This window comes from Perissodus microlepis, chromosome 20, assembly GCF_051167445.1.
Source record: "Perissodus microlepis isolate ML-2025 ecotype Zambia chromosome 20, ASM5116744v1, whole genome shotgun sequence".
NCBI classification, from domain to species: Eukaryota; Metazoa; Chordata; class Actinopteri; order Cichliformes; family Cichlidae; genus Perissodus; species Perissodus microlepis.
In genome coordinates, this window is record NC_140480.1 from 7,409,673 (window position 1) to 7,434,396 (window position 24,724).

The 24,724-nt window shown below is 39.7% G+C and overlaps 3 protein-coding genes across 5 annotated transcripts; all 3 read left to right on the top strand.

Annotated features, from left to right (window-relative positions):
- The first annotated feature begins 2,033 nt into the window (after positions 1 to 2,033).
- Positions 2,034 to 10,598, top strand: LOC146364008 (vesicle-associated membrane protein-associated protein B/C-like). 2 transcript variants are annotated; one of them, XM_084918332.1, is made up of 6 exons: positions 2,034 to 2,389; positions 3,669 to 3,821; positions 5,177 to 5,280; positions 5,679 to 5,759; positions 6,525 to 6,704; positions 8,407 to 10,598. In XM_084918332.1, exons 1-6 carry the CDS (start codon positions 2,332 to 2,334, stop codon positions 8,569 to 8,571), a joined length of 741 nt encoding a protein of 246 aa, XP_084774458.1. In that variant the 5' UTR covers positions 2,034 to 2,331; the 3' UTR covers positions 8,572 to 10,598. The 2 variants fall into 2 exon arrangements, with proteins under 2 accessions (XP_084774458.1, XP_084774459.1); XM_084918333.1 differs by having other exon boundaries at positions 2,037 to 2,389; positions 6,573 to 6,704.
- A 348-nt stretch (positions 10,599 to 10,946) lies between these two features.
- On the top strand, positions 10,947 to 17,059 carry LOC146364009 (charged multivesicular body protein 4c-like). The gene is made up of 5 exons (XM_084918334.1): positions 10,947 to 11,303; positions 12,812 to 12,989; positions 13,410 to 13,524; positions 14,878 to 15,004; positions 15,726 to 17,059. The coding sequence occupies exons 1-5, from the start codon at positions 11,120 to 11,122 to the stop codon at positions 15,788 to 15,790; spliced, it is 669 nt and encodes a 222-aa protein (XP_084774460.1). The 5' UTR covers positions 10,947 to 11,119; the 3' UTR covers positions 15,791 to 17,059.
- Positions 17,060 to 19,036: 1,977 nt separating this feature from the next.
- On the top strand, positions 19,037 to 24,147 carry eif2s2 (eukaryotic translation initiation factor 2, subunit 2 beta). 2 transcript variants are annotated; one of them, XM_084918331.1, is made up of 9 exons: positions 19,037 to 19,166; positions 20,238 to 20,421; positions 20,506 to 20,606; positions 20,729 to 20,858; positions 20,961 to 21,058; positions 22,128 to 22,276; positions 22,393 to 22,449; positions 22,567 to 22,652; positions 22,763 to 24,147. In XM_084918331.1, exons 1-9 carry the CDS (start codon positions 19,152 to 19,154, stop codon positions 22,936 to 22,938), a joined length of 996 nt encoding a protein of 331 aa, XP_084774457.1. In that variant the 5' UTR covers positions 19,037 to 19,151; the 3' UTR covers positions 22,939 to 24,147. The 2 variants fall into 2 exon arrangements, with proteins under 2 accessions (XP_084774457.1, XP_084774456.1); XM_084918330.1 differs by having other exon boundaries at positions 19,038 to 19,166; positions 20,958 to 21,058.
- The last annotated feature ends 577 nt before the right edge of the window (positions 24,148 to 24,724 follow it).

The following is a 24,724-nucleotide window of genomic DNA, read 5'->3' on the forward strand; positions in this document are numbered from 1 at the left end:
TTGTTTTTGTTTTTTATCTCTTTATTCATTTATTTCTACTGCTACTCAAAGTACATGTGTAATATAATGATCTCAAAGAGTGACTGGCAGGAAGAAAAGAATATGAAAGGATGTAGCACAAGTAGAAAAGCACAATGGGTTGCCAACTGTGCGCCCACTTTGATCTTAAAAGGGCTGTACTTGAGAATCTTTTAGCCCGTATAAAATAATTTAAATGCATATTTACTGCTTGAGATATCTTATACGTGATAAAGAAATGTCAACATGACTCTTCGGACTCGAATGTGTAAAATTACAAAGTTCTGGTAGCTCATTGCCTAGACGGTCCTGTAATTATGAAATGGAAAGTTTTTAACTGAATTTCCTATTTTTATTATTTGACTGTGGACACATTGTTTTTCTTTTTTTTTTTTTTTTTTTTAAAAAGAAAGAAATTCAGACAACCTCTTAACTTTGGCACTTATCTATTACTTAGAGTGTGGCTGTGGAGGAGGTCTTCTTCGGTAGGAAAAATAAAACTTCTGAAAATACATTTGAGTGCAGGATTTATGCCCTCCTGCACAATTTTCAAAGACTTCCAGCAGGCCAGGTTGGAGTCTTTGCCGAGCAGATTCTGGTCCCCTGGCCTTGTTTGACACTCCTGGTGTAAATGATTTTCCTGCATGTATCACCAATGTGAGTATCTAAAGGTAAAGTTACCTAGTTTTATTCTGGATTAAGTAACTCCCAAGCCTACTCAGCTCAGTTTCCATGGTCTCAGTCAAAAAGGAAACATTGCAGCCTCCTAACAAGTGCCCTGATAATTAAAAAAAAATATTTTTTTTTTGTTATCATTAAGCACCTAAACTTAAAAACTTGACATGTTGATTCCATATTTTCAGAACTTACCAGGTGTGTTTTGAAGCGGTGTGTATGGAAGCAATGCACAAGACTTTTCTAGTACATGTTTTTGTTGTTGTTGTTTGTACTCTTAAAATAAGTTTATTCTCCAGCTGTCCGTATCCAAAAACTCAACATTTTCCTTAGTGAAAATTTCTTTTTATTAATTTTAAGCTTTGACATTAGCAGAGTTTGCTTTTTTTTTCTATTTTTTTTTTTCAGGACTCTCTTGGAAATGAGATTTTTAATCTCAATGGATTGTGATAAGGTGGTAGAAAATCACAGCAAGGGAAAACTCTTATCTGATGGATCTGAATTTGAGCTAAATTAAGTCCATTCAGATACAGATATAAAATAGGAGGAGAGGGAATAAGTCTAACTGGGGCCCTCAGCAAGAACTTTATTTGGAAAAACAGGACACAAATGTGGAGGAAAAAAAACAAAGCCAAGAAAAACACAGACCAGCCTCTCCATATTTTTCCTGTGGGTTGTCAAATCTGGCTGAATTAATTGGTGTTACCTAATTCAAAGTCTACCTACGGTGAGGGGTTATGCAGACCTATTGGAGGAATTTTGGTTGGCATTATTTTCAAAGGGAAGGTTTGCAAGGTGGCTGTGAGACTTGTTATACTGCATGGTTTGAAGATATGACACTAACGAGAGGCAAGTTGAGATGGTTTAGACATGTGCAGAGAAGGTATAATAAATATGTATTAATGCAAAGGATGCTGAATATGGAGCTACCAGGCAGGAGGAAAAGAGGAAGACCACAGAGAAGATTCATGGATGAAGTGAAGGAGGAAATGCAGATGGCTGGTGTGAGAAATAATTCAAGGGAGAAGGCGAGATGAAGACAGATGATCTGCTGTGGTGGCCCCTACTAGGAGCAACCAGAAGAGGACTCTTTAAAAGTCTATGGCAAAAAGGATCTGAAATTTCTTCCATATACTTGTATGGTTTGTATTTTTCATTATTAAAACTATATAAGATTAAAACATAACATTTTAAGGAATGTGTAGCAGTGCTTTAGGCCTTAATGTAAAATCTTTATTGTGGCTGAAGTGTTCATAGTGCTGTCTTATCTCAGTCCTGAGCTGTTCAACGTTGGACTTTCTTTGACAGCGCTAACAAAAACCAGCTCACGTCACCTGCTAGTCCCGCCCACAGCGTGACGTAGCCTTTTCCTTCCTCGTCTCCGCTGCTAGTAAAGTTAGCAGTAGCACCTTTTAGCCTCCAGCAGCTGTCGGTGGCAGTCAGTCAGCCAGCCTGTCAGTTCGAGTGGCGGTGTGTGTTTGTGCGTGTATAAATCCCCCCTCTTTATTTACCCTCCCGTAGAAAAACCGAGGGCGGCCGGGTTGTTTCTTCGGGAGCCAGCTTGCTTCACCTCTGCGGGCCAACTGCGATAAAAAATATTGTTGTCCTCGCCGTCACGACAGGAAGAAGCCCTGGGACATGGCCAGACCAGAACAAGTCCTGTTGCTGGAGCCACAACACGAACTGAAATTCAGAGGTAACCGAAGAAGCGGAGGGCAGGGCCGAGCTTAGGTAGCTAACACAGGAGACGTTGTAAATGAGAGCCAGTATTTCGATTTCTGCACTACCGAGTAGTTGAATGTGCCATTCGTTGTATGTACTGTGGTAAAACGTGAGGGATATAGCTGTTAGCTGTAGTCTACATTGTGTGTACGACAGTTGTGCGGTGACAGGTGAAACGACACTGTGCGACGGCGCTAACTAGCTCGCTGGAGTAGCATCCAGCTAATCTTACTAGCAACAAGGCAAACTGCTAGCTGTCATTGCAGCGTCAGGGCAGGCCCGCCGCACCGTTTCTCTAATTCTCTCATTTGCTTGTCATACTTTCTCTTTTATACTCTGACAGCATTGGAAACACCTCGATTTGGTCTAATGGTTCAGTTAAGCTTCCCCTTCGGTGTCGTTTCTACTGCCCGACAGCAAAAATTCCCTATTCTAGCATTTTCTACGATCAGGGTGTCATTGCTTATCCTTATTACCATGCTATTTCACAATATTATAAGCTAGCCGGCAGGATATTGGCGTTTTCTCCCACTGTGCAACCCGAATTCCTTTACAGCTTTTCTGTATCCAAGCACAATGATTATGAAATTACGGACTGAGCTGCAGTGCCAGCGGTAATGATTATTTTCTTGGATAATTACCTTGGTGTGTCATTTTTGCTGCAGAAATGGGTCAAGTGAGGGCCTAGGGTGGTGGTATCAGTTTGAAGTGGGCTGTTCACTGATTGATTGTTGCAGGGCTTTGGAGAAGATCCATACACCCACTCTGTTACTGATGCACACTTGCATCAACATCAGTTTCCAAAACCACGCTTAAGCTGTCAAGAAAAGTGTGAGAGACCTAATTGCTACAGAGACAAAAGGAAAACATTAGCACTTAAGACACCCATCTAGTAATTTTTCTGCAGCATCCAACGTTTGGCTGAGGGCGTGGTATGAATTATGAACACGTGCACACTTTGCTGATCTCACCACTGTTTTAATGTTTAATTTGCTCTGTTTGTGGCAGGCTCTGTAAAACCGCTAAAAAAAATCTGCTCTCATATTGATGTTTGCAGAAATAAATGTTTACATTGTGTATATTTGCACTTTTACCTGGGAGAATCTTTGTGCACCCACCCTGTTTTCTTTCTTCTTAGGAGCCCAAGTGACAAACAAATGCTGCATCTATGCCCAAACTACGAGACGTGTAAATTCACCCGCATGCTCGCACGCACACTCAAGTCACTGCATTTCTTTCTTTCTCATCCTCAGGCCCATTTACAGATGTTGTCACCGCCACCCTGAAGCTGACCAACCCCACAGACAGAAATGTGTGTTTCAAAGTCAAGACGACTGCACCTCGCAGATACTGTGTGCGCCCAAACAGTGGCATCATTGACGCTGGAACCTCCATAAATGTTTCTGGTAAGGGTTTTTGCATCTTTTTGCCATCCAGAAAAGTTGGTAAAGCTGTGAACCTAATGTAGAAGTTCAAAGGCTTATACTGATCCATTTTTGCCTAACTCGGTAATTAACATTAGCTTATTGGGCTTAATAGAAGTAAAACTATATTGAGTTGTCATAATTTAAGTGCTAGATAAAGTGTAATATACTTACATTTAACAGCGTCAGATATGGAACCGTAGTGCTGAACTAGCAGCAACCATGTATTGTGTTGCAGCACGCAAATAAAGCGTCTCGCCTGCACTACCTGTAATGGATACTGCAGTCACTACCTGAGTTTATAATTACATCATGCTTGGAGACATTTTACACACATGCCTCCTTATGACTTTCCCAATAATCTGTCTAATCTGCACATAACTATTATATTTAAATTAAAAATTTTTTAAAAAAGACTTGTTTCTGACAACTAAAGTGGTTTCTGTCTCCTGCAGTTATCATTTTCTTTTTTTATTCTTTCATTTTTGTTTCTTATTCTTTTGGAGGGTGGTATAATTTACTCAGTTTAAATTTTTGAAAACATTTTATTCACAGCATAAGATGGAAAAGTGTCAAATGTTTAGACATGAGACATTTTACTACCTCATGAATAAGATGAGTTCAGTTTGAATTTGATAGCAGAAAGTCATAAAAAATTTTTTTAAAAGACATCACGTCCTCTGAACTAAAGCGAAAAGTGCTTATATATGGCTCTACTGGTATTTGGGGTGTATATCCCTATAAAATTGGAAGCTTGTACTACTTGAAAGACACAATAAGTCCTGAAAGGTACATACAAGCTTTAGAGCAACATATTCATCTAGAGGTCGTCTTTTTCAAGGAGGGCCTTGCATATTTCAGCGAGACAATAAAACACTGCATACACAAGCATACTGCAGCTATCATAACAGCATAACTTTCTAGTAAAAGAGTCCAAGTGCTGAACTAGCCTGTCTGCAGTCCAGACCTTTTACCAGCCAAAAACAGCAAGAAGCTTATAACAGACAAGAATGGGACACTATTACTCCCCTGAAAGTCCAGCAACTGGTCCCATTTCCTCTGTTTTTTTATGGGCTGTTGTTAAAAAAAGAGGGAATGGTAAACCGCAGTAAACATGGCTCTGTCCCTTTTTTTTTTTTTTTTTTTTTTTTTTTTTAGACGTGTTGCTACAAATTATTCAAATTCAGCGATTTCCTTCAAATTCAAAACGGCTAGTATTTTTCTTGACATTGTACATTTTTTTCCATTTTCAACATGTGATGTGTTCTCTGTGTTCTATTGGTTTATGAGACATGCAAATGCTGGTTTCTTAATTCTGTCTTTGTTTTTGCCCACAGTTATGCTACAGCCTTTTGACTATGACCCCAATGAAAAGAGTAAACACAAATTCATGGTGCAGTCCATGCTGGCTCCATATGACATGACTGACATGGAAGGAGTTGTGAGTACCTGAGCATACTATTTTCCTTTTTTTTTGGGGGGGGGTGTATTTTATTACTGGAGAATCTGAAGGGTTTAAGTTTCTTACATTACCTCTCGGCCCTGAGTTTTGTTTTGTTTATTTGCGTTAGCGGCATCTGTGTCTTCCAGAAGTCTATCTTCAGCTGAACACTTGAATAATGTAGCTCACTCAATGTATTTGTCTGATTCCGCAAAAGCTATTTCAAAACTGTTTGACAAATGTATACATTTTTATGCAGCTCCCTAAGCCTGAAAATGTAAAGTAGGTCATTTCTGTTGAGAATTTACTTTGAAGTATGGATATTAGTGAAAAGGGAATTTATGTGATACAAAAAAAGAAAAATCTAAAGGTTCCCTTTTTCATTTTCTTGTCAACAGTGGAAGGAGGCAAAGCCTGAAGAGCTGATGGATTCAAAGTTGAGATGTGCATTTGAGATGCCTCTAGAAAATGACAAAACTGTAAGTGTTTCTCTTCATTTCAGCATTTGCCACATCACTTTAAACATTCACAATCACAGTCACATTTTATCACACCCCCAATGAGCTCCACAAACGGTTGTTCCACTGTGTACTTCATTGATTTAAGTACATAATAATAGCTGTCTGTAGTAACAGATTATATGCTGACTGAGTATTTAGTGGGACCTGTTGTGACAGAAAAGTTGTAAGCAGTAATCTGGCTGAAAGCACGGGCACCCCACCAAGCTGCCCAAACCTTCTGTTTGAGAGGAGGCAGCCAATCAAAAGAAGGTTGGCTAAAACAGAGTGCAGCGTTAAAAGGTGAGGAACTAAAAGGGCTCGTTTCAGACTGTGGATCAACTGTTTGACTGTGCCAAGGCCAAGTATAAGATGAATAAGGAATATTTCGATTTGTAAATCATGTCGAGCTCTAGCAGCAACAATGAATAACAGTATGGAGCTGAAAACAAGCACAATAGGTCCCCTTCAAAGAATAAAATCAGACTAAACTATGTAATTTCTGTTTCAGTGCAGTAGTAGTTTTTAGTTTTTTTCCTTCTGTCAGCATTTTTTTTTTTTTTTTTTTTTTGTCTTGTATTCATCAGCTACACATCACTGTATCACCCATCTCGTGATTTATTTTGTTTCGTGATTTGTTTCCACTTTAATCTCCATGCTTTGTCTTTGCATGTCCCCTCGTTCCTTTTTTTTTTTCTTCCACTCTCATCCCACCGACCACTCCCCATCTTCACTCTCTCTCCACAGCATGAGAGTGAAATCATCAAAACTGTGTCTTCCTCTGCCTCTGTTAAGACTGAGCACTCTGTCCTGCCCAAGTCAGCCAGTGCTTCGCTGGATGATGGAGAAGTGAAGAAGATCATGGAGGAGTGCAAGCGACTGCAGATGGAAGTGCAGAGGCTACGGGAAGAAAACAAACAGATCAGGGTGAGACGCGCTAAAACAAATAAGAGCCTTTGTGTCTGTCTCATATTCCAGTCAGACCTGTATTTTCTGCTCTAGCTCGTCTTCTCTTGTGCTAACAGAAGAAGCATTGCTGTGGAGTTTACTCTTAAATATAGGAGGAACAAGACCAAGTCTGAAATAAAAAAAAAACTGAAATAAAATGTTTTATTGCAGGAAATATATTTTGACTAGTGCAACTAGTGCTGCACTACATTAACGTGAAGCAGAGAATGAAATGACTCAATGACTGCCTGCGTTTTCTCAAAGTATTTTTGTCATTGCTCGAGTCCAGAGAATTGTCCCTAGACAGCATCTAAGTAAGGAAAGGAACTGCATTCAGAACAGGCCTACGTCAGACTTGTCAGTGAGGATTTTAAAGAAACCTCATTTAATTACTAGAGATGCATTAGGACCGTGAAACAGAATGAAAAGAAAGGACCGAATGGCAGTGACCCCATCCTGTATGTGGTATGGCTCATATCATTGTCAGCTCTTTACGCTGATTCTTATGAATGTCTTTTCTGTTACGTGTAAATGTTTACCAGCCTATAAATCATAAACCTGAATAGGTTAATTACTACAAAATTACGAGTAAAGGTGATTTTGAGCAATGTTTAAAACTACACTTCTACACGATCACTGTAGCAAAGTTTTGCTAGAAGTTACACTTTAACCCTCTCTTTAATATGAATAATAGGGGATTTTAATTGGAAACAGAAATTAAAATGGAAATTACTGCGGAGGCAAGTCAGTACTTTACCTTAAAGGAATGAACAACCACACCTGCCATTCCCAGCGATGCAAATATCCTGGAAGATTTCCCTCTCTCTCAAATAATGCTGTCCAATCGTATAGACACACCAGATAGCAAGTAAAGTCTTGCCAGTTCTTAGAACTTAGACCCTCTGGTGACCATTAAAGTGTACTTGTAACATGGATATAAACCTAAACATTATGTTTTATTTAGATGCGTAAAAACAACATACATTTACGAATCGGCCTTGGTCACGAAGTTTCTAAATACAAATGCACTGAAAAAGGAAAAAGTAATTTTCATTTGATGTTGTAGTTTTAATCACTCAACATACTACAAACCATAGGTAGTTTCAGGAAAATTAAACCAGTCGTCTAGGAGGAGTGTGGGAACAAACATACAGTCATATATGATATACAATCATCATACTGGGTGTATCATAGCAACAGCAGTGGCTGCAGTGACTCCAGACACGCTTGCAAAAGTATGGGACAAGTTTGGCTATGGTATGGACAAATGCCATGCATGGAGAGGGGAACACTCTCAATCAAACACAATACAAAATTTCCCGCAAGCTTCCTTGTCCTTTTGATATCGGTATTGTTATTATCCGTGATTTTTTTTTTTCTTCATTTGTTTGTTTTGTTTTCTGTAGTTTGATAATAATTAAAAAATTCTGACAGCACTTGAAGGCAGCAGTGTTATAGCTGCTTGCAACAGAAAAGCAAAACTGTTCACTATGCTGGCTCTTTGTTAAATGATGGAAAATGATCCTGGTGTAAACATTGTTTAAAAATCCAGTAATGACATATTTATTTTTATATCAGATTTTTGATAAGCTATCATTGAGATGCGGAATGACAAATTCTACCAAATTAAGTCAACTTATAAGCGCGTATTTGTATTTCTGACTCCTCGTCTTCATCACAGGAGGATGACGGTCTGCGGAAGAGAAAGGTGACACCATTGGCCCCCGCTCACTCCTCCACCATGGCCACCACAGCCGTGAGGGACGAAGGCCTAAGCACCCGCGTGCTGGCGTTCTGCGTGCTCTTCTTTGTGATTGGAGTCATCATTGGCAAGCTGGCCCTGTAGGGACACAGACGGACAGAGCACAGTGACAGACAGACGGATAGACCGCGTGCTTGGGAGGACGCGTGTCAGCAACGGCGACGGGGATGTCTTCTGGGTTTATGTTGATCTGTTTCTTTCTTCTTCTTTTTTTTTTTTTTTTAAACATTTAAGGCAATATCATGATGGTTTGGTGTAAAAAGAAAACGAAAGAAGGCTATCCCAAGTTAAACCATGAGTGCGAGCATTTTTGTCACAGGTCCTTTTATTCTTTTTTTTTCTTTTTTTTGATCTGTTCTTTCCGTCCATCTCTCTTCCTTAAATGATCTTCCCTAACTTGCACAGGTAACAGTTAGTCGTGTGTTTGAGTGGCTTCACGCTGGCTGAATGTCTAAAGTCTTTCATTGATTCGCAAGTTTTCATAAGTTGCTCACACACGTTGTCCGTTTAAAAAAACAAAAAAACAAAAACAAAAAGCTCTAACCCTCTTCTGATAATTTCTTCCACTTACTAATCTGCAAGGAGAGGTGAACACAGTTGATCAGTGAAAGACTGTTTTTTTTTTTTTTTTTTTTCTTTCCTTTCTCTCTAGACTCAAGCTTCATGTATTGTCCTCTAAAGAGTTTGGGGTTTTAAAAAGAAAAGAAAAAGCGTGAGTGCGTGTGTGCGTGTGTTTATTTTGCCTCCTGCAGGAGCAGTGATGTGTCGGACTGTGTGACTGTTTTTATGCGAGGAGACCACAGACGGTGAGGTTCACAGGCTGTGAAGAGGGCTGGTTTAAAAATGAATAAATAATCCAAACAGATTTCTTGTATTCAGCAAAAATGGGGGTGTTTGTTGAAAATCTAATTGAATATTTGGATGATTTGGTGTAATCCAGACCAAGGAATCTGTAGAAATTCATTAAAATCATGACTCAGTAAATTCACAATTATGACTTCAAAAAAAAGTATTCTGTATGGTGATTTATATTTTATTTTTTAGCTTCTTTTTTTTGTGTTTGTTTCAGAAACAAAGCTGTAATTTACATCTTCATGCTTGTGTTTTTTTTTTTGTTTTTTTTTTTTTTTTTTGTTTGTTTGTTTGTTTGTTTGTTTGTTAATTACTTCCTCAGGTTTGCACACAGAGTTACGCTGAACAGAAAAAAATAAATAAAAAGCCTAATGTCTGGCAACAAAGCTCTGGACAGGTCATGCAAAACCGACTCTTACTTATCCATGCGCATCAGAGTATGTAACACGAGTTCTGACCACTCTATTGAATTTTGCCCATGGTGCATTGACTTTGCGCCCTCTGGTGTATTACAGCAGTTGTTTGCCTTTTTTTTGTTTGTTTCTCTTCTTCCTCTCTTGTGTTGTCATGTAGACACTTTGCTTCTGTTGTTTAAAATATTCAAATGCACTATTCTCACGTGTGCACTCTGTAGTCTGCATGGAATGACCTGAATTTATTATGATTATTTTATTTTTTTGAGTGTTGAGAAATCCATGTTAGCAAAACTAACCAACAAACAAAAAATTACTGTCTTTTCCAAAAGGGACCATCTTGAGTCTGGTTATCAGTTTGTGTGTGTGTGTTTTTGTTTCCTTTGCCGTCACCTTTTCCATTTGTGTCCTGTTGAGTTCTGGTGGTTGTGAGATAACACAGCTGTATTATCTTGGCCATCACATGACCGTCTCGGCTGATTCATTTCCTCAAAAGTTAAAAAACAAACAAACAATGAATATCTGCTTATTTGCATGGGGCTGGGCGGGGAGCGGGTCAGATATGTTTGGATGTGGGCAGCTGTGAGAGGACTGACCTGTGAATACACACTACATTAAAGGATTTAAAAACGACAAAGGCATCAGCGCTTCAGACCACACCTGCAGATACAGTCACAACAATGTAATCACACAGTAATTGGATACCCTTTTTGTATGTAAATAAAAATTAAAAAAGACTCAAAAGATAACTGGCAAAGTTATTAACATACTGTACTAAAGGAAGAAAATAAACAGCCACCATGGATGATGTAGCATCATAATGAATTAAAATACATAACCCCCCAACTGTCTGGTTCTGTGAAAGGTTTCTGTTTTTTTCCCTTTCAGTTAAGAATGCAATCTGGGAAGCATAGTGTGCATATCCCTGTAACTGCTAATACTTTGATACTTGAATAGCAGGACAAAAAAATCTATACAGCTGCAAAAATACTGCCTTTACTTGTTGTTTGGGGACGGTTCATTAAGTACGAAAGCACAACAGCTGCTAAACTCAAAAGAGGAAAAATTATTATTATTATTAATATATTCCTTGTTAAAGAAGAGTGATTGAAGAATTAAACAGGATTAAAAGCAGTTGTCAGGCAGATGGCGACAGAGAACCAACAGGCAACGCCCCTCATTCGCCGGGCAGAATGACGTCAGTGGGCCTAATCCAGGAAGTGGAAAAACATCAACAACCCTTTCAGGGTCCAGGTTAAGGCGAAGTGTCCGAGTAGCTTAGCAGAGACGTAGCTTTAGCTTTATTTTATAAGATATCTCGCATTTGTGTTTTGTCTTTATAGTAAGCGCTGTGTAATATCCCAGACATGTCGGTGTTTGGCAAGATATTTGGAGGAGGAGGAAAATCGGGAAAGGGACCGAGTCCACAGGAGGCGATCCAAAAACTCCGGGAGACGGAGGAGATGCTAACCAAGAAACAGGAATTTTTAGAGAAGAAGATCGAACAGGAGCTGCAGACCGCAAAGAAAAACGGCACAAAGAACAAAAGAGGTGAGACGCCGCGAGGGTTTTTTTTCCCGTAGTTTCTTCTCTTGCTTGTTAGATTTTTGTTGTCAGCAACCTCAAGCTAACCGTTAGCTAGCCCGTTAGCTGAGTTGGCTAACTTTCCCGAGGTGTCGTAACTGCTGGCAGCCTCATCCAGCGTCTTTACCACGGCCATGGCTGCCAGTCTGGATGGGCGGCTGTCTAGCTGTGTGACTGGCTTCATTATGTGATCACCGTTAACTTATGGCCCCGCGGGGACGCTAGCCTTGGCCTTTGCCGATATTCGAGTTTTCTTTTGACTCATAGGTGGTCGTTTAAAAATCAGGAGACCTGGTTGAAGGTGTGGTGTGTGTATATAGACTGTTAGGTATGATGTTGCAAATATAGCGGCAATAAAGATATCGACCCAGTTAGCCAGGACAAGGGTTGAGCACGTGTTATAAGTGTCAGAGAGGTGGGCGTGTTTGCACCTTGATCAGATGTCCGTATAGAAACCTGTGGACCTCCAGCAGGTCCCACAGTCTCCTTACAGATGATTACGTGAGCCGATCACAGCTTGGGGCTCATTATAAGTTAACTGTAATACAAGTTGACCATGTTCTACCACAACGTGGAACCAACCATATAGATTTGTACATGTGTATTGTTCTTGTTGACATCGAGCACATTTCTAGGGATCAGAGTAAATTTAATTTAGATCAGGATGGTTAGCGGTGTAGCCTCCCAAGGAGAAGATCGAAGGTTCAAATCCAGCCAGTGTGGAGTTTCCATGTTCTCTCCGGGTTCTCCATCGCTTCCCACAGTCCAAAGACATGCATGATATTAGGTCAATTGATGATTTATGGTTGTCTGTGTTAGCTCGGTAATAGACTGGCAACCTGTCCAGGGTGTACCCCTGCTTCTCATTCTAAGGTAGCTGGGATAAGTTCCAGCCAGCCCTCAGTCCCCTCCTCGCAACACCTAAATTGAATAAGTGGAAGAAGAAAAATGGATGAACAGTTAATGGAGCCACCAGATGTATTAAGTTAAAATTAAAAAAAAAAGACTTGGTGCCAATTTTTAGTCAGAATACTGCAGTGTATGGTACATTAGCTAATCACTTCCTTCTTCTGATCCACAAAGTTCACAGAATGACTCAGCGTAGCACAACCTTCTCTGACAAGATCAGTATAGCCTATCAGGTTTCAGGGGTTGTTGTCATCTGACCTCTTTACCTGATTAATTACTCTCCAGGTTTTCCATTAGTCTTCACGCAGGCTGTATTTGACTGTCTTTCGTATTGCTAAAACTGTCACTAATGTGGTCGAATAATTAGCAGTGAATTATCTAGGTTCACAGAGTAGTGCTGACTAACAGGAATGACAGCCTGATTGGGTAGTAACACATATATTTGCTGTGTTAAAGTACCATTATTCACTGTTTCTCTCCATTGTCACTAAATGGTGTTTCAAGGCCAATCTGTTCATTCTGACTCTCCCCACCCCCCACCCCACTCCCTGTCTTTGGATCCTCAGCGGCACTTCAGGCCTTGAAAAGAAAGAAGCGGTACGAGAAGCAGCTCGAGCAGATCGATGGGACGCTGTCCACCATCGAATTCCAGCGGGAGGCTCTGGAGAACGCCAACACCAACACTGAAGTGCTCAAAAACATGGGCTTCGCTGCCAAGGCCATGAAGTCTGCTCATGAAAACATGTAAGAGCGAGCACCGAGGCGTGATCGATTGGACTGGGACGAAACCTCTCTGCACAGATTATTTTTGCAACTTCCTTTTTGTTACTGAGACTAAAGCAAGCATAAAGAAGATTCAGTCAGTTCTGAAATGATCAGAAATATTACAAGGAGGTTTTGCTGATAATGAAATGCATATAATTTCACCAACATGCAGTAATCCTTTCTTTTATGCATTTATTTCAGTCAGTATCTGTAAAATGTAACCATAAAAAAGTGTATGTGGGTTTCACTGCCATGTATATTAGATGCCTGACATCCTCCTTAGTTTTTGCCGTAGAACTACTCAGACATCTAATCGTCATATTTAGATTAAATAGCCTCTTTTATAAAACCTATATGAGTGAATTCTCTTTTGCTCACAGTCTTTCCTTCTTATTTCAGGGACATTGACAAAGTGGATGAACTGATGCAGGACATTACAGAGCAGCAGGAACTGGCCCAAGAAATCTCTGACGCCATCTCTAAACCTGTGGGCTTTGGTGAGGAGTTTGATGAGGTAGGTGAAGCTCTTCAGGTGTTTTATGTTTACATTGGTGTGGTATATCTGTGATCTGTTAGTATTAAATATTTGTGATTCTAAGTGTGCAAGTGCCTCATTTTATTCACAGATTTTATTACCAAAAATACATAAATTGAGAGCGTACCCAAATAAAACAGGTAATGATGATTAAAGAAAAAAGACTCAATTCTAAGCTTAAATCAAAAAAATGAAATGGTGCAGGAGGGTTAATCTGTACTTGCATCCACAGCAACGTATTGATAACTGCAGATACACACTGTTATGACCCTGGCTTGTAGGCACGTTAAAGTGTGCTTTAACCAGGATGGAGAAGGTGGAGTTGCACCTAAAAGGTTTTAATAGATTCTTTTTAAATATTTTTTTTAATGTCTTTTTTCACAAAACAGCACAGGAGACAAAAAACGACTACACCCTCATTTAAAAGAAAAAAAAACTCAACCTTTGGCACCACCTCGAGATCTGTTGTCTGTACACAGAGTAGTCTATGCATGGTGCAGTTTCTACTAAACCTGGCACAATCATCAGGGTGAGGCAAGTGTCCCAGATGGAAACAAAACAAGTTACTAAGCCAGAAACAAGCAAGCACCTGTGTGTGGAGCCGAACAAGAAGCCTGAGATACATGAAATTAACAATTTTTAAAGACAGCTTCTGTAATCATCTGGAGCTTGATTGGAGCACAGGACTGGGGCAGCAGTCCATCAGAAAATGTAGAAGGCAGAATAATGAAGAACCAGGGACCAATCTGGAGAAGGAGTCTGCACACTAACGAGCATGCAAAGAAGTTGAACCACACAACGGAGAGAGAGTAGAGAGACACTGGGCTTTAACACACAGCCTCACACAACCACATACACGTACAGTTATTTAAATGTGCATTTATGCATACGCTCCATACTTAGTTTATATTATATTTATGCCCTACATCTTTCTAGTTGGTACTGGTTTCCAGTGTCTATTCTAATCCTTTCTCATTCACATTAAAGACATTTCTAAATTCTGCTGTGTTCCACCGTGAATCCTCTTGGCCACAGTGAAATCATTCTGTCTTTTGCATCTTTGCTTATCTAAGGCTTCCTTCTTAATGATGATGGGATTTTACTGTACATTACATAAGCATCTTTTCATACGCCTGACTCAGAAATATCATTACTTATCTCTTAGACAGTTGCTATTATCCCATGTTTGGCATATGAATGCTGCACTGATAATGATATTGGGTTAACCCAGTATAGCCGAGTCTAATTATTAGTTATTATCTTTTTGCTTTTGCTGGTATGAATACGTTGGTGCTGGTCTTCATCCTTGGGGTGAATTTCTTTGCTTCTCAGGATGAGCTGCTTGCCGAGCTGGACGAGCTGGAACAGGAAGAGCTGGACAAAAATCTGCTCGAGATCGGTGGACCAGAGACCGCCCCTCTCCCCAATGTGCCTTCGACTTCATTACCTTCCAGACCTGGTAAGAACTCTGGTGTGTAACCATTTGCATTGTGTTGCCTGTGCTTCAGCTAGACCCCATTTGTTCACGGAGCCCGCACCACTGTATCCAGAGGATAAGTGGGGCTACGATTGTATGCTGCAGCATTTTTTACGCTGTTCGCAGGATATACAAACTGTTAATTACTAACTTTAAGTGATGTGACTGCTATAGTTTTATTTTTAGTTATATCGCACCAAATCACATCAGCGGTTTCCTCAAGGAGCTTTATTTCATAGGATCTTTATCTTTATCGTCAGCTAAAGATGCTGCTATAATAAAGAAAAAAACCCTCAATCAGATGATCCCTCATGAGCAGGCACTTGCCCCAAAGGTTTCATAGTCAGCTTATCCAGCCCTAACTATATGCATTATCAAAAAGAAAGTTTTAAGCCTAATATTAAAAGTAGAGATAGTGTCTGAGAGCAAAGTGCTCGAATGGAATTATTATACAAGACCTTGAACATGAGGAGATGATTTTAAATTCAATCCTGGATTTATCAGGAAGCCAATGAAGATAAGCCAGTATGGGAGAAATGTGTTGTCTCTTTCTAGTCCCCGTCAATGTTCTTGCAGCAGTATTGGGTAATAATGAATTACAATAGTACTGCCTAGAAGTGATTAATGCTGAATGAGGATTTGATGAGATCTCGATAGGATCCTCAGATCACATCTTTTATTTCTGTCCTCCTCCCTCCCACAGCCAGGAAAGAGGAGGACGAGGACGATATGGAGGACCTGCAGCGCTGGGCGATGGAAGCCATGTAAATGCAGCATCCGCCACATCACACCTGCATCAGAGAGGAAAGGAACAAGAGGGAAACGAATGGACTGATGGGATGTTGTGTCTGAGTGTTTCTGTGTGTCTGAGAAGAGTGGACTGTCTACTTTACGTGTAACACTACAAAACAAAAAAAGCAACAATGCTGTAGTCTTTCTTTTCCTTTTCCCCTTTAGAGACCCCCAAGGTGCTCAGTACAAATGAGCCCGTGAGGGTCTGCTATACTGGACAATGTCACCTAATATTTTTACCCTCAACTTTAATGCAGCACTTTGTGGTCCTTGTCGTGTGCCATGCTGGTGGCCACAGATTTCATGTTGCAGGGTGGTGTTATGAGCTGGATGGTGCAGTAGATGAAGTTATTCACCAAGCTGTTGTCATTGTTAACATCGCTGGATGATTTTGGGGGGGATTTTCAAGGATGATTAATGCTTAAAAAATCGATTTCTCACTCTCCCGTTTACCTATTTGTGGCAATTTTTTTTTGTTTTTGTTTTTCTTGACAAAATAACCCGTTGCTTCTTCGTCTTGTTAACTGCTCTGGAAATGGAGGTGCAGCTGAGTGTGTGCTGGCTGAAGAAGCTTTGAGCTGTGTGTGTTTGCCAGAATCCAAACCTCTTCTTTCATTTCAGGTTGGGTTCTTTGACCTCCTGCCGCTCGCTCTTTCTTTGCCTCTCCCCTTACCCTCCCAACCCCATCAGTGGTTCTCGTTCTTTGGTGTAAATATCCCAGCTGAGTGTGTGTGTGTTTTGTTTTTTTTTGTTTGTTTTGTTTTTTTAAGTACACTGCATTACTGCTGCCATTGAGCGCTTTGGTTGATGCTGCGTGAAGCATGCAACGGTGGGGAAATCACGACACAGGTCACACCGCAGGGCTAGTAAGAGAGATGTTTAACCTACCACTTTCATCCTCCTCTGTCTGTGTCCCACTCATAAAGGTTTTCATTTCAAAATGTATGTTAAAAAGAAAAAGGAAAAAAAAAGAAACTAGTAATATTAAACTATTGTCACACCTTATTAACTGCATCCAGAGGGAGATGGTGGTTTATAAAAGATTAGATTATAGCCAATCTGCAACACATGCATTTCAGAGTTTTAAAAGAGTTGAATTCCTTTAGTTTTTCAGCAACATGATGTACATTTTTTACATAGAAAACGTAACACGAGGACAAATGGATAAGCATGTTTGCATTTCTATGTTTTATTTATCCAGATGAGAATATTATTTGCGAATCATTAAATGGTTTTCAATTCTTTCATTGTGGTGGAAGCATTGTCTGTTCATGCGTTTTGTTTTGGTTTTGTTTTTTGGTCAAATGACTAAGTTAAGCAGATCACCAGAGAAAGAAACAAAAGTGTGAGTGAAGAAAAACCTCAGCAAGTACATTTTTAGTTTAATATTAAATTGGTAACTAAAGCTTTGTTACAGAGTATTTCTAAAATCACTCCATAAATAAGACAATGAAGACAGAATCTTTTTTAACAGACAAAATGAACAATAATAATTTATTATTTTCTGGCAGATACCTTACTACCATTCAGATATCTTGTGGTGGCATGAAATATTTCCTGTATCTGTCTCTTGAGGGAGCGGCAGTTCGGTAAGTATAGGAGAGGATGGCCAGTCACTGAGCCAGCCTTCCTGATCAGTTTACTCATTCTTTTGGTGTCGCCAGCTCCCCCAGCAGAACAAAGTAAAGTCCACTGTGCTCGTCACATCTATGTGATGAAAATCTCCATGATGTCGCGTCACATATTGCAGCATCTCAGCTTCCTTTGAAAACTGAGATCTGTGCTGATCTTCTCTTCAGCTGTTCATGTGGACTCCCAGGTACTTATAGTCCTCCACCACATCAGCATCTTGTTCCAGGATAAGAACGGGTTGTGTAGCTGGAGCTTTTTTCTTTTCTTTCTGCATCACAATAACACCAAAAAACAAATATTAACAAAATCTTTTTAAAGGAGATTTAAAGACAAAAACGAGAGACGTAACTGGTCTGTTCCAAAGACACTAAATCCTAAAATATGCAGCTTTTGTATTCATTCAACAAAGTTTAACTAAAGGGGAAATCAATTTGCCGTTTCACTGATCTTTTGTAGTTTTGAAAAATGGTGCCTGTTTATCAGATCTCAATGATTTTCCCTTAAGGTACAACTATTATTCTGGATAAAGCACATTAGCTACATAGCGGCAAATATTTACATAATAATCAGTGGCTGTATACAGTCATTGTGACATTATGACAATCATTATGAGATCAGAAGGTCATGTGATCATGAGATCAGAAGGGGAAATACATAATACAAGATATGCTCCAGGTTGTAAAGAAAGAATCGACTATACAGCGTTGATAGCAGGTGTTATAGCCAAGTTTACCTATGCTTTATATCAATTGTCTAAATTTGACAAGAAGAAAATGTTCAAACAAACTCCCACTGCCACTCAAAAGGAAAGTCTGATGAAAGATTACCTGAGACTGGCAGGGCTAGAAAATCTGATGAAAGATTACCTGAGACTAGCAGGGCTAGAAAGTCTGATGAAAGATTATCTGAGACTGGCAGGGTTAAAAAGAAAATCTGATGAAACATTACCTGTGACTGGCAGGGTTATAAACGGATACCTATCCCTGCCAACCTTCCTAAGAGGCGAAAGAAACACTTCAAAATGATAAATTATTTTTTTGATTGCAATGATTTTCTAAGACAGCAATTTAACATTTAATATTTCCTGTTTATTTTGTCAAACAGATAGTGAAACACTGGACCACATTCTTTATGAGTGTGTTCATTTTGGTATTTGTTTACTTTCAAAGGTTCACGTCAGAAAATGAAAATTCCTTAGTCAGGATTGCAACAAAGTGAAATATGGCCCGATAATGTAGGACATGCTGTTTACAATTCTTTAATTTGTTTTGCAAGTTTATTTTTACTGTATTATTTAATTGTATTTAAGTTGATTTTCTTTCCTTTTTTCTGGTACTATTCTCGCTGATGTTCTGTCCTTTTTTTTACTTAAATATTATTTTCTATCGTAATGTTATAATGACTAGTTTGTTGTTGATAAATGAAAGTTTTTACTATTATAATTGTAAAAATGAACTATATAAAAACGACAACGTGCATATTTAGCACCAGTTTATTATTTCTGAGTCACGATCTTGAACGTTCCCTAAAAACTGTCAATGCGCAAGCGCAGAAAGGGGTGTCACCACGAGCACGTCGGGATTTGGCGACTTCACGCTTGCGCACTGTAGTCATACGCTGATGCAAGAAATTTTGGGCGAAGCGGTGTGGGACTGATCGAGGAAGAAAGAAGAGGCATTTTTATTTCATTTTTCAGCACGCAAACATGTCAGGAGACGAGGTAAGGCACTCCGAGTCAGATGCTGTTTAATCCGTGTAGGTGTGAAGAACTGCTGGACGGAATTCGTTGAGTTTCAGGCGCATATCGGTGCTGGGGATGACTTTGGGCCTCGACTCTGCTGCTCCCTCCCTTTCTGTCCGCAGTAGCGCTCACATGGCTGCTGCAGTCGGGCTAGCACGGCCCGAGCCAGCCGGAATATCAAGAAAATCATCAAGTATGTTGATATACAGCTATTTATCGGAGCATATACGTTATATATTCTGAGCGTGGCTCATCAATCCGAGCTGTCGAAGCTTCCGCCGGACTCTCAGAGAAGAGTGGAAGCTAGCTATGTAGCCTTAGCTTCCCGTTACCAGAGCTGCGGAGCTAACTGTTAACGTTTTCTGCTGGAGACCAAAAGCTATCTGTACCTCGGTTTGTCCTTAAGGACAGCTCCTCTGGCTGTAAAATAAAACCAAAATACCAGAATTACCGCTGCTTAATGTTAATAGTACGACATTTTTATTTTTATTATTATTTTTCTAACTGAATGGGGGCAGTCTGTGCAATATGTTAGTTAAAAATTCTGGAGGGTTACTTTACCTCAAGCCTTCTTATTAAGAAACCTACAGCAGTAGGTAGGGTTTCTTAATAGTGTACTGACACACTCGGTGTACACTGGATCAACTCAAGAGTCCAGCCTCTGTCGGTAAAGATGACATGCAACATTTTGTTATCTGTTAAGTTGTTTTCTTTGTTCAATCCTTGATATGACTTCACGTTACTTTTTTTGGCCTAAAATGGAAAAAATAGCGTCTTTCCACAGTCCAGTTTTCATAACTGAAAACTAAATTTCACAAGCGTAAAATGTTCAAACAAACTCCCACTGCCACTCAAAAGAAAAATCTGATGAAACATGACTTTCATAAATATATATATATATCTTGTAATTCTCACTGGTAATTGTACTTATGCTGGATTAGTCAACGTTATGTATATTTAAAGCAGCCATAAAGTGTCTGTACTAAATGAAGCTGGACAGCATTTCAATATTTATTTTAATTTGATTTTTTTCCTTCACTCTTTTTTCAGATGATTTTCGATCCCAACATGACTAAGAAGAAAAAGAAGAAGAAGAAGCCCTTCATGCTGGAGGAGGATGGAGGAGAAGGGACGGGAGGAGAAGAAGCTAAGGAGGTGGAGACAAAGGAGGCAGAACCAGAGGCTGGAGATGACAAGGAGGTGGATCTAGATGAAGATGAAGGCAGGAAGAAAGGTTAGATCTGTTTAAGGTGCGGTATCAGTTCGCAACTATGTTGTGTAGAGTTGTGAGCTCGAGGAGTTTTTTCTTTTTTTCCAGAGCCGTCGGATGACTTGAACGACCTAAACTTCTTCAACCAGAAGAAAAAGAAGAAGAAACCCAAGAAAGTGTTTGAAAATGATATGGAGGAGGGATTGAAGGTCAGCCATTGATAAACATTTGCTGATTTTGCATTACTTTTAACTTTTTGCTTCTACTGATTTTGATTGGCTTACCAATAACTTTCATGTGCTGAGTTTCACTTCTCGCTTGTCCAAACCAGGAGCTGAAAATTGAAGGCGAGCAGACGGAAGCTATGGAGGAGGACAACCTGGATCTGATGCTCCCTAACAAAAAGAAGAAGCCAAAGAAAGTAGATTTTGATGAAAACGACTCCGCTGATAAAGACGACGGTACGATGAAATCACATGGTTTTGAAACTAGGGACCGAAACAAGGGACATGGATCATAATGTTTGACCCATAATGTCATTTTTCTTTTTCTTCTCCCAGCAGTGGATGATGATGATGGCAAGAACGGTGATGGGATCTCCTTCAGCTCTTCCACAGGACCGGCCTGGGCTGGTTCGGAAAGAGACTACACCTACGACGAGGTAGGATGATATGTGAAATGAGAAAGTTAGAAACAATTCAGGAAAGGCAGAAAAAGAGCTGTCACAGTTGTTTGTGAAGTTATTTCCTGTAAAGTGGGATAAATATTAGACTGTTTTCGGTTGTTTTGTACTGTGTGAGGCTGTGTACACATAGACATAATAGATAGTTGTATTTCTCTCTCTCTCATTAATAAATGTCCTGATATTAAGACCTCAGCCCATTTGGTTTTGTGAGCTCCATCCCCACAGATTTGTTAAACTGGAATTACTTTGCAAACCGTTTCTGCCTGAATAGAGCCAGTGTCCAAAAGGAAAGTCTGATGAAAGATTACCTGAGACTGGCAGGGTTAAAAAATCTGATGAAACATTACCTGAGACTAGCAGGGTTAAAAAGAAAATCTGATGAAACATTACCTGCGACTAGCAGGGTTATAAACGGATACCTATCCCTGCCAACCTTCCTAAGAGGCGAAAGAAACACTTCAAAATGATAAATTATTTTTTTGATTGCAATGATTTTCTAAGACAGCAATTTAACATTTAATATTTCCTGTTTATTTTGTCAAACAGATAGTGAAACACTGGACCACATTCTTTATGAGTGTGTTCATTTTGGTATTTTTCTTTCAAAGGTTCACGTCAGAAAATTCCTTAGTCAGGATTGCAACAAAGTGAAATATGGCCTGATAATGTAGGACAAAGCACCAAGTTAGTGTCCACTAACTTGGTGCTTTGATCTACATTTATGTTGAAGTTGTATTGAGTTTTGCACTGAATATTTAACGGCATTAAATGTACTTTTTGAATAGAGTTGTTAAAATCCCCCACTTATTGTTCTATGAGGAAATGAGTGAAACGGTTTGTAAAATTACAAAGTTGGATTTACCGGTCTGAGAACAGGGTTTATAAATAGCACAGATTTACACACTGCTTTCCTTTTTTATTAATTTTTTTTATCCTCAGCTGATCCCACAGGGCTCTCAATTTCTGTCCTTTTATATTCTGTGTTGAAAACTTTATGAACATAGACAAAAAACAAAACAAAGTCACAGTATTGTCTCTGTTCCAGCTCCTGAACAGAGTCTTCAACATCATGAGGGAGAAGAACCCCGACATGGTGGCTGGGGAAAAGAGGAAGTTTGTGATGAAGCCTCCCCAGGTGGTCCGAGTGGGAACCAAGAAAACCTCCTTTGTCAATTTCACAGACATCTGCAAACTGTGAGCCTCGTGTAGCTTTTTATATTTACTGACAGATGCATTTCAGTGACACTTGTAGTATGTGTAATCCACAAACTGATTTCTTTTTTTTTCTTTTTTCATGCGATTAATCACAGGTTGCATCGTCAGCCTAAACATCTCCTCGCTTTTCTATTGGCTGAGCTGGGAACGAGGTACGCTTTTTTTTTAATTTTAAGTGATGTCAGTTCTCAAGCTAAGTTTGTGGCACGTTTTGTTTTTGTGTGTTCACTTTAAGTAAAAGTTTAATTAGCGTTTTTCTCTGTTCACAGCGGCTCCATTGACGGAAATAACCAGCTTGTGATCAAAGGCAGATTTCAACAGAAACAGATAGAAAATGTGTTGAGAAGATATATCAGTAAGTAGGAACGACATGTTCTTTACAGTGAAGTTACATTGATGGGGGTAAAATTAATCAGCCCCTGCTTGTGAACAGTAATGTTGAGTGGTCTGTTCTCACCCCTGCAGAGGAATATGTGACGTGTCACACCTGCCGCTCACCGGAGACCATCCTGCAGAAGGACACCCGTCTCTATTTCCTGCAGTGTGAGACGTGCCACTCCCGCTGCTCCGTCGCCAGTATCAAGACCGGTTTCCAGGCTGTGACGGGCAAGAGGGCGCAGCTCCGCGCCAAAGCTAACTAAAGGCCATTAAAACTGGGCTCCCCCCACCTCTTCTCACGGTCCGATCTTTCCCCATCAGAAGGGCCGAAGCTGGGGTTGGGCGCCCGCTTGATCTGCTAAAAGGACTCTCTGAATCGAACTGCGGGAGGGTTTGGCTGTCATTTTGGTTGTGTCATGGCCTGACCTGACAGGGAGTGAGAGTGTCTAAAGATGAAAGATAGGGTTCAGGCACCTGATAAGCAACAGATGTTTGACACATACACTGCTGGATGCATTTGATTTGTTTGGTTGATGGACCCTCCAGCTCTTAGGGGTTTTTTTTCTGTTTCCTATTTGCTGTGATTCTTGATTCCTCCAAAAAAACCCTTGATTTAACACAGCTTGAAGTTTAGTTTTTGTTTATTTTTCCACTTTACATGCGCCAGACATTAATATTTCTTCAGATTAGCCAAATTGTAGATAAGCTAAGTTCATCTACAGTAACAGAACCAACGAATTGTTGACTTGGTCACTTCTGTTTTTTGTTTTTTTTTCTTGAACTCAACTAAAGGGTGTGTTCTTGTTTCTGGTCTGGTCCTAAATGATATATACAAAAAACTGTCAGTCCAGGTTTTTCTACTAAAGCTTAGAGACAAATCAGTCACCGGGCTGGAGTACATACAGGAACATGTCACTGAAACTAGTGTGTGAGGCTCCTAACACAGGCCCTGCTTTTGATCATTTTGTAGCAGGAGACACAAAACTAGAAGACTTGGGGGCTGATGAAGGGAAGAGCAACATTAAGAGTACTCTAATAAAGGAGGCTGTTTATGAGATGAGTAGAAATTATTATACAGTATGTTTGTGAGTGCTTTTGTGGCACTGATGAGCAGTTTGTGTACTTATTTGATTAGAAAATTTTGTCAGCCACTTGAGGTTTGATGAAGTCAATTTGAAAATAAAGATTCAATTTTTCTCTTTTTTTTTCTTTTGTTTTTTTTTTTTCTCCGATGAGCAGGATTCATGAGCTAATGCCAGTCACTAAAATAATAAAGTAATAATAAACTACAACTTCTGAGCAGGCACCTCAGATCGTTTCCTCCTTCAGGTTCCTATTTTGCAGTGTGGTTAACAGTCTATCAAGGAGTATCAATCTAATTGTTTTGAGAGGAATGTGAATATAAAGGTCTCGCTGGAATCATTTTAAAACCTGATTTTTACAAAAATAAAATATTCTACTCTCTCTCTCCACTACTTTCTCTGCTTGCATTAATGACGGTGCCCGTTTAGTAATTGTCAGTCATGATAATGACGTCATGTTTTCACTCTGTCACAATGGAAAAAGGTCGTAATGATCAGTGAATGGCCTTGGCTCTCGTCATTATGGCCCCCTCCCATTTCTAAATATGGCCATTGTTTCAAGTCCCATTAAAATATTTAAGTCTTATTTGTGTGACTTGCTCAGATGTGATTGACGGTCCTTGTGAGGCCCACGGTTTGCTGTAATGATACAAACACAGACCCACAAGGTTAAAACATGAGCAGCTGATAACCATGGTAACTGGAGACAATGTCCTTGAGTTTGGTGATTACATGTCGAGTTGCAGATTTATTTTGAACCTGACTGCAGGATAATATGTAAGCTTGGTGCCATAGTTAGGTTTCCTCTGCAGGCCCAAATGTCACTATATCATTATATAATTGGTTTTTTTTGGGTTTTTTTAGCTGCGCTTAAACTACCAGTATGCAGGCGAACACATCAGTCACTGATGTATAAGTCACATAAATCTGTCATAACCAGCCAGACTTAAGCACATAGCCTATCAGA

Coding starts and splice junctions, on each gene's coding strand:
- LOC146364008 (XM_084918332.1), top strand. CDS start 2,332: ATGGCCAGACCAGAACAAGTCCTGTTGCTGGAGCCACAACACGAACTG. Junction 3,822..5,176: donor AACCTCCATAAATGTTTCTG/GTAAGGGTTTTT, acceptor TTTTGCCCACAG/TTATGCTACAGCCTTTTGAC. Junction 5,281..5,678: donor TGACTGACATGGAAGGAGTT/GTGAGTACCTGA, acceptor TCTTGTCAACAG/TGGAAGGAGGCAAAGCCTGA.
- LOC146364009 (XM_084918334.1), top strand. CDS start 11,120: ATGTCGGTGTTTGGCAAGATATTTGGAGGAGGAGGAAAATCGGGAAAG. Junction 11,304..12,811: donor CGGCACAAAGAACAAAAGAG/GTGAGACGCCGC, acceptor TTGGATCCTCAG/CGGCACTTCAGGCCTTGAAA. Junction 13,525..14,877: donor TTGGTGAGGAGTTTGATGAG/GTAGGTGAAGCT, acceptor TTTGCTTCTCAG/GATGAGCTGCTTGCCGAGCT.
- eif2s2 (XM_084918330.1), top strand. Junction 20,607..20,728: donor ATATGGAGGAGGGATTGAAG/GTCAGCCATTGA, acceptor TGTCCAAACCAG/GAGCTGAAAATTGAAGGCGA. Junction 22,653..22,762: donor TGTGTTGAGAAGATATATCA/GTAAGTAGGAAC, acceptor TCACCCCTGCAG/AGGAATATGTGACGTGTCAC.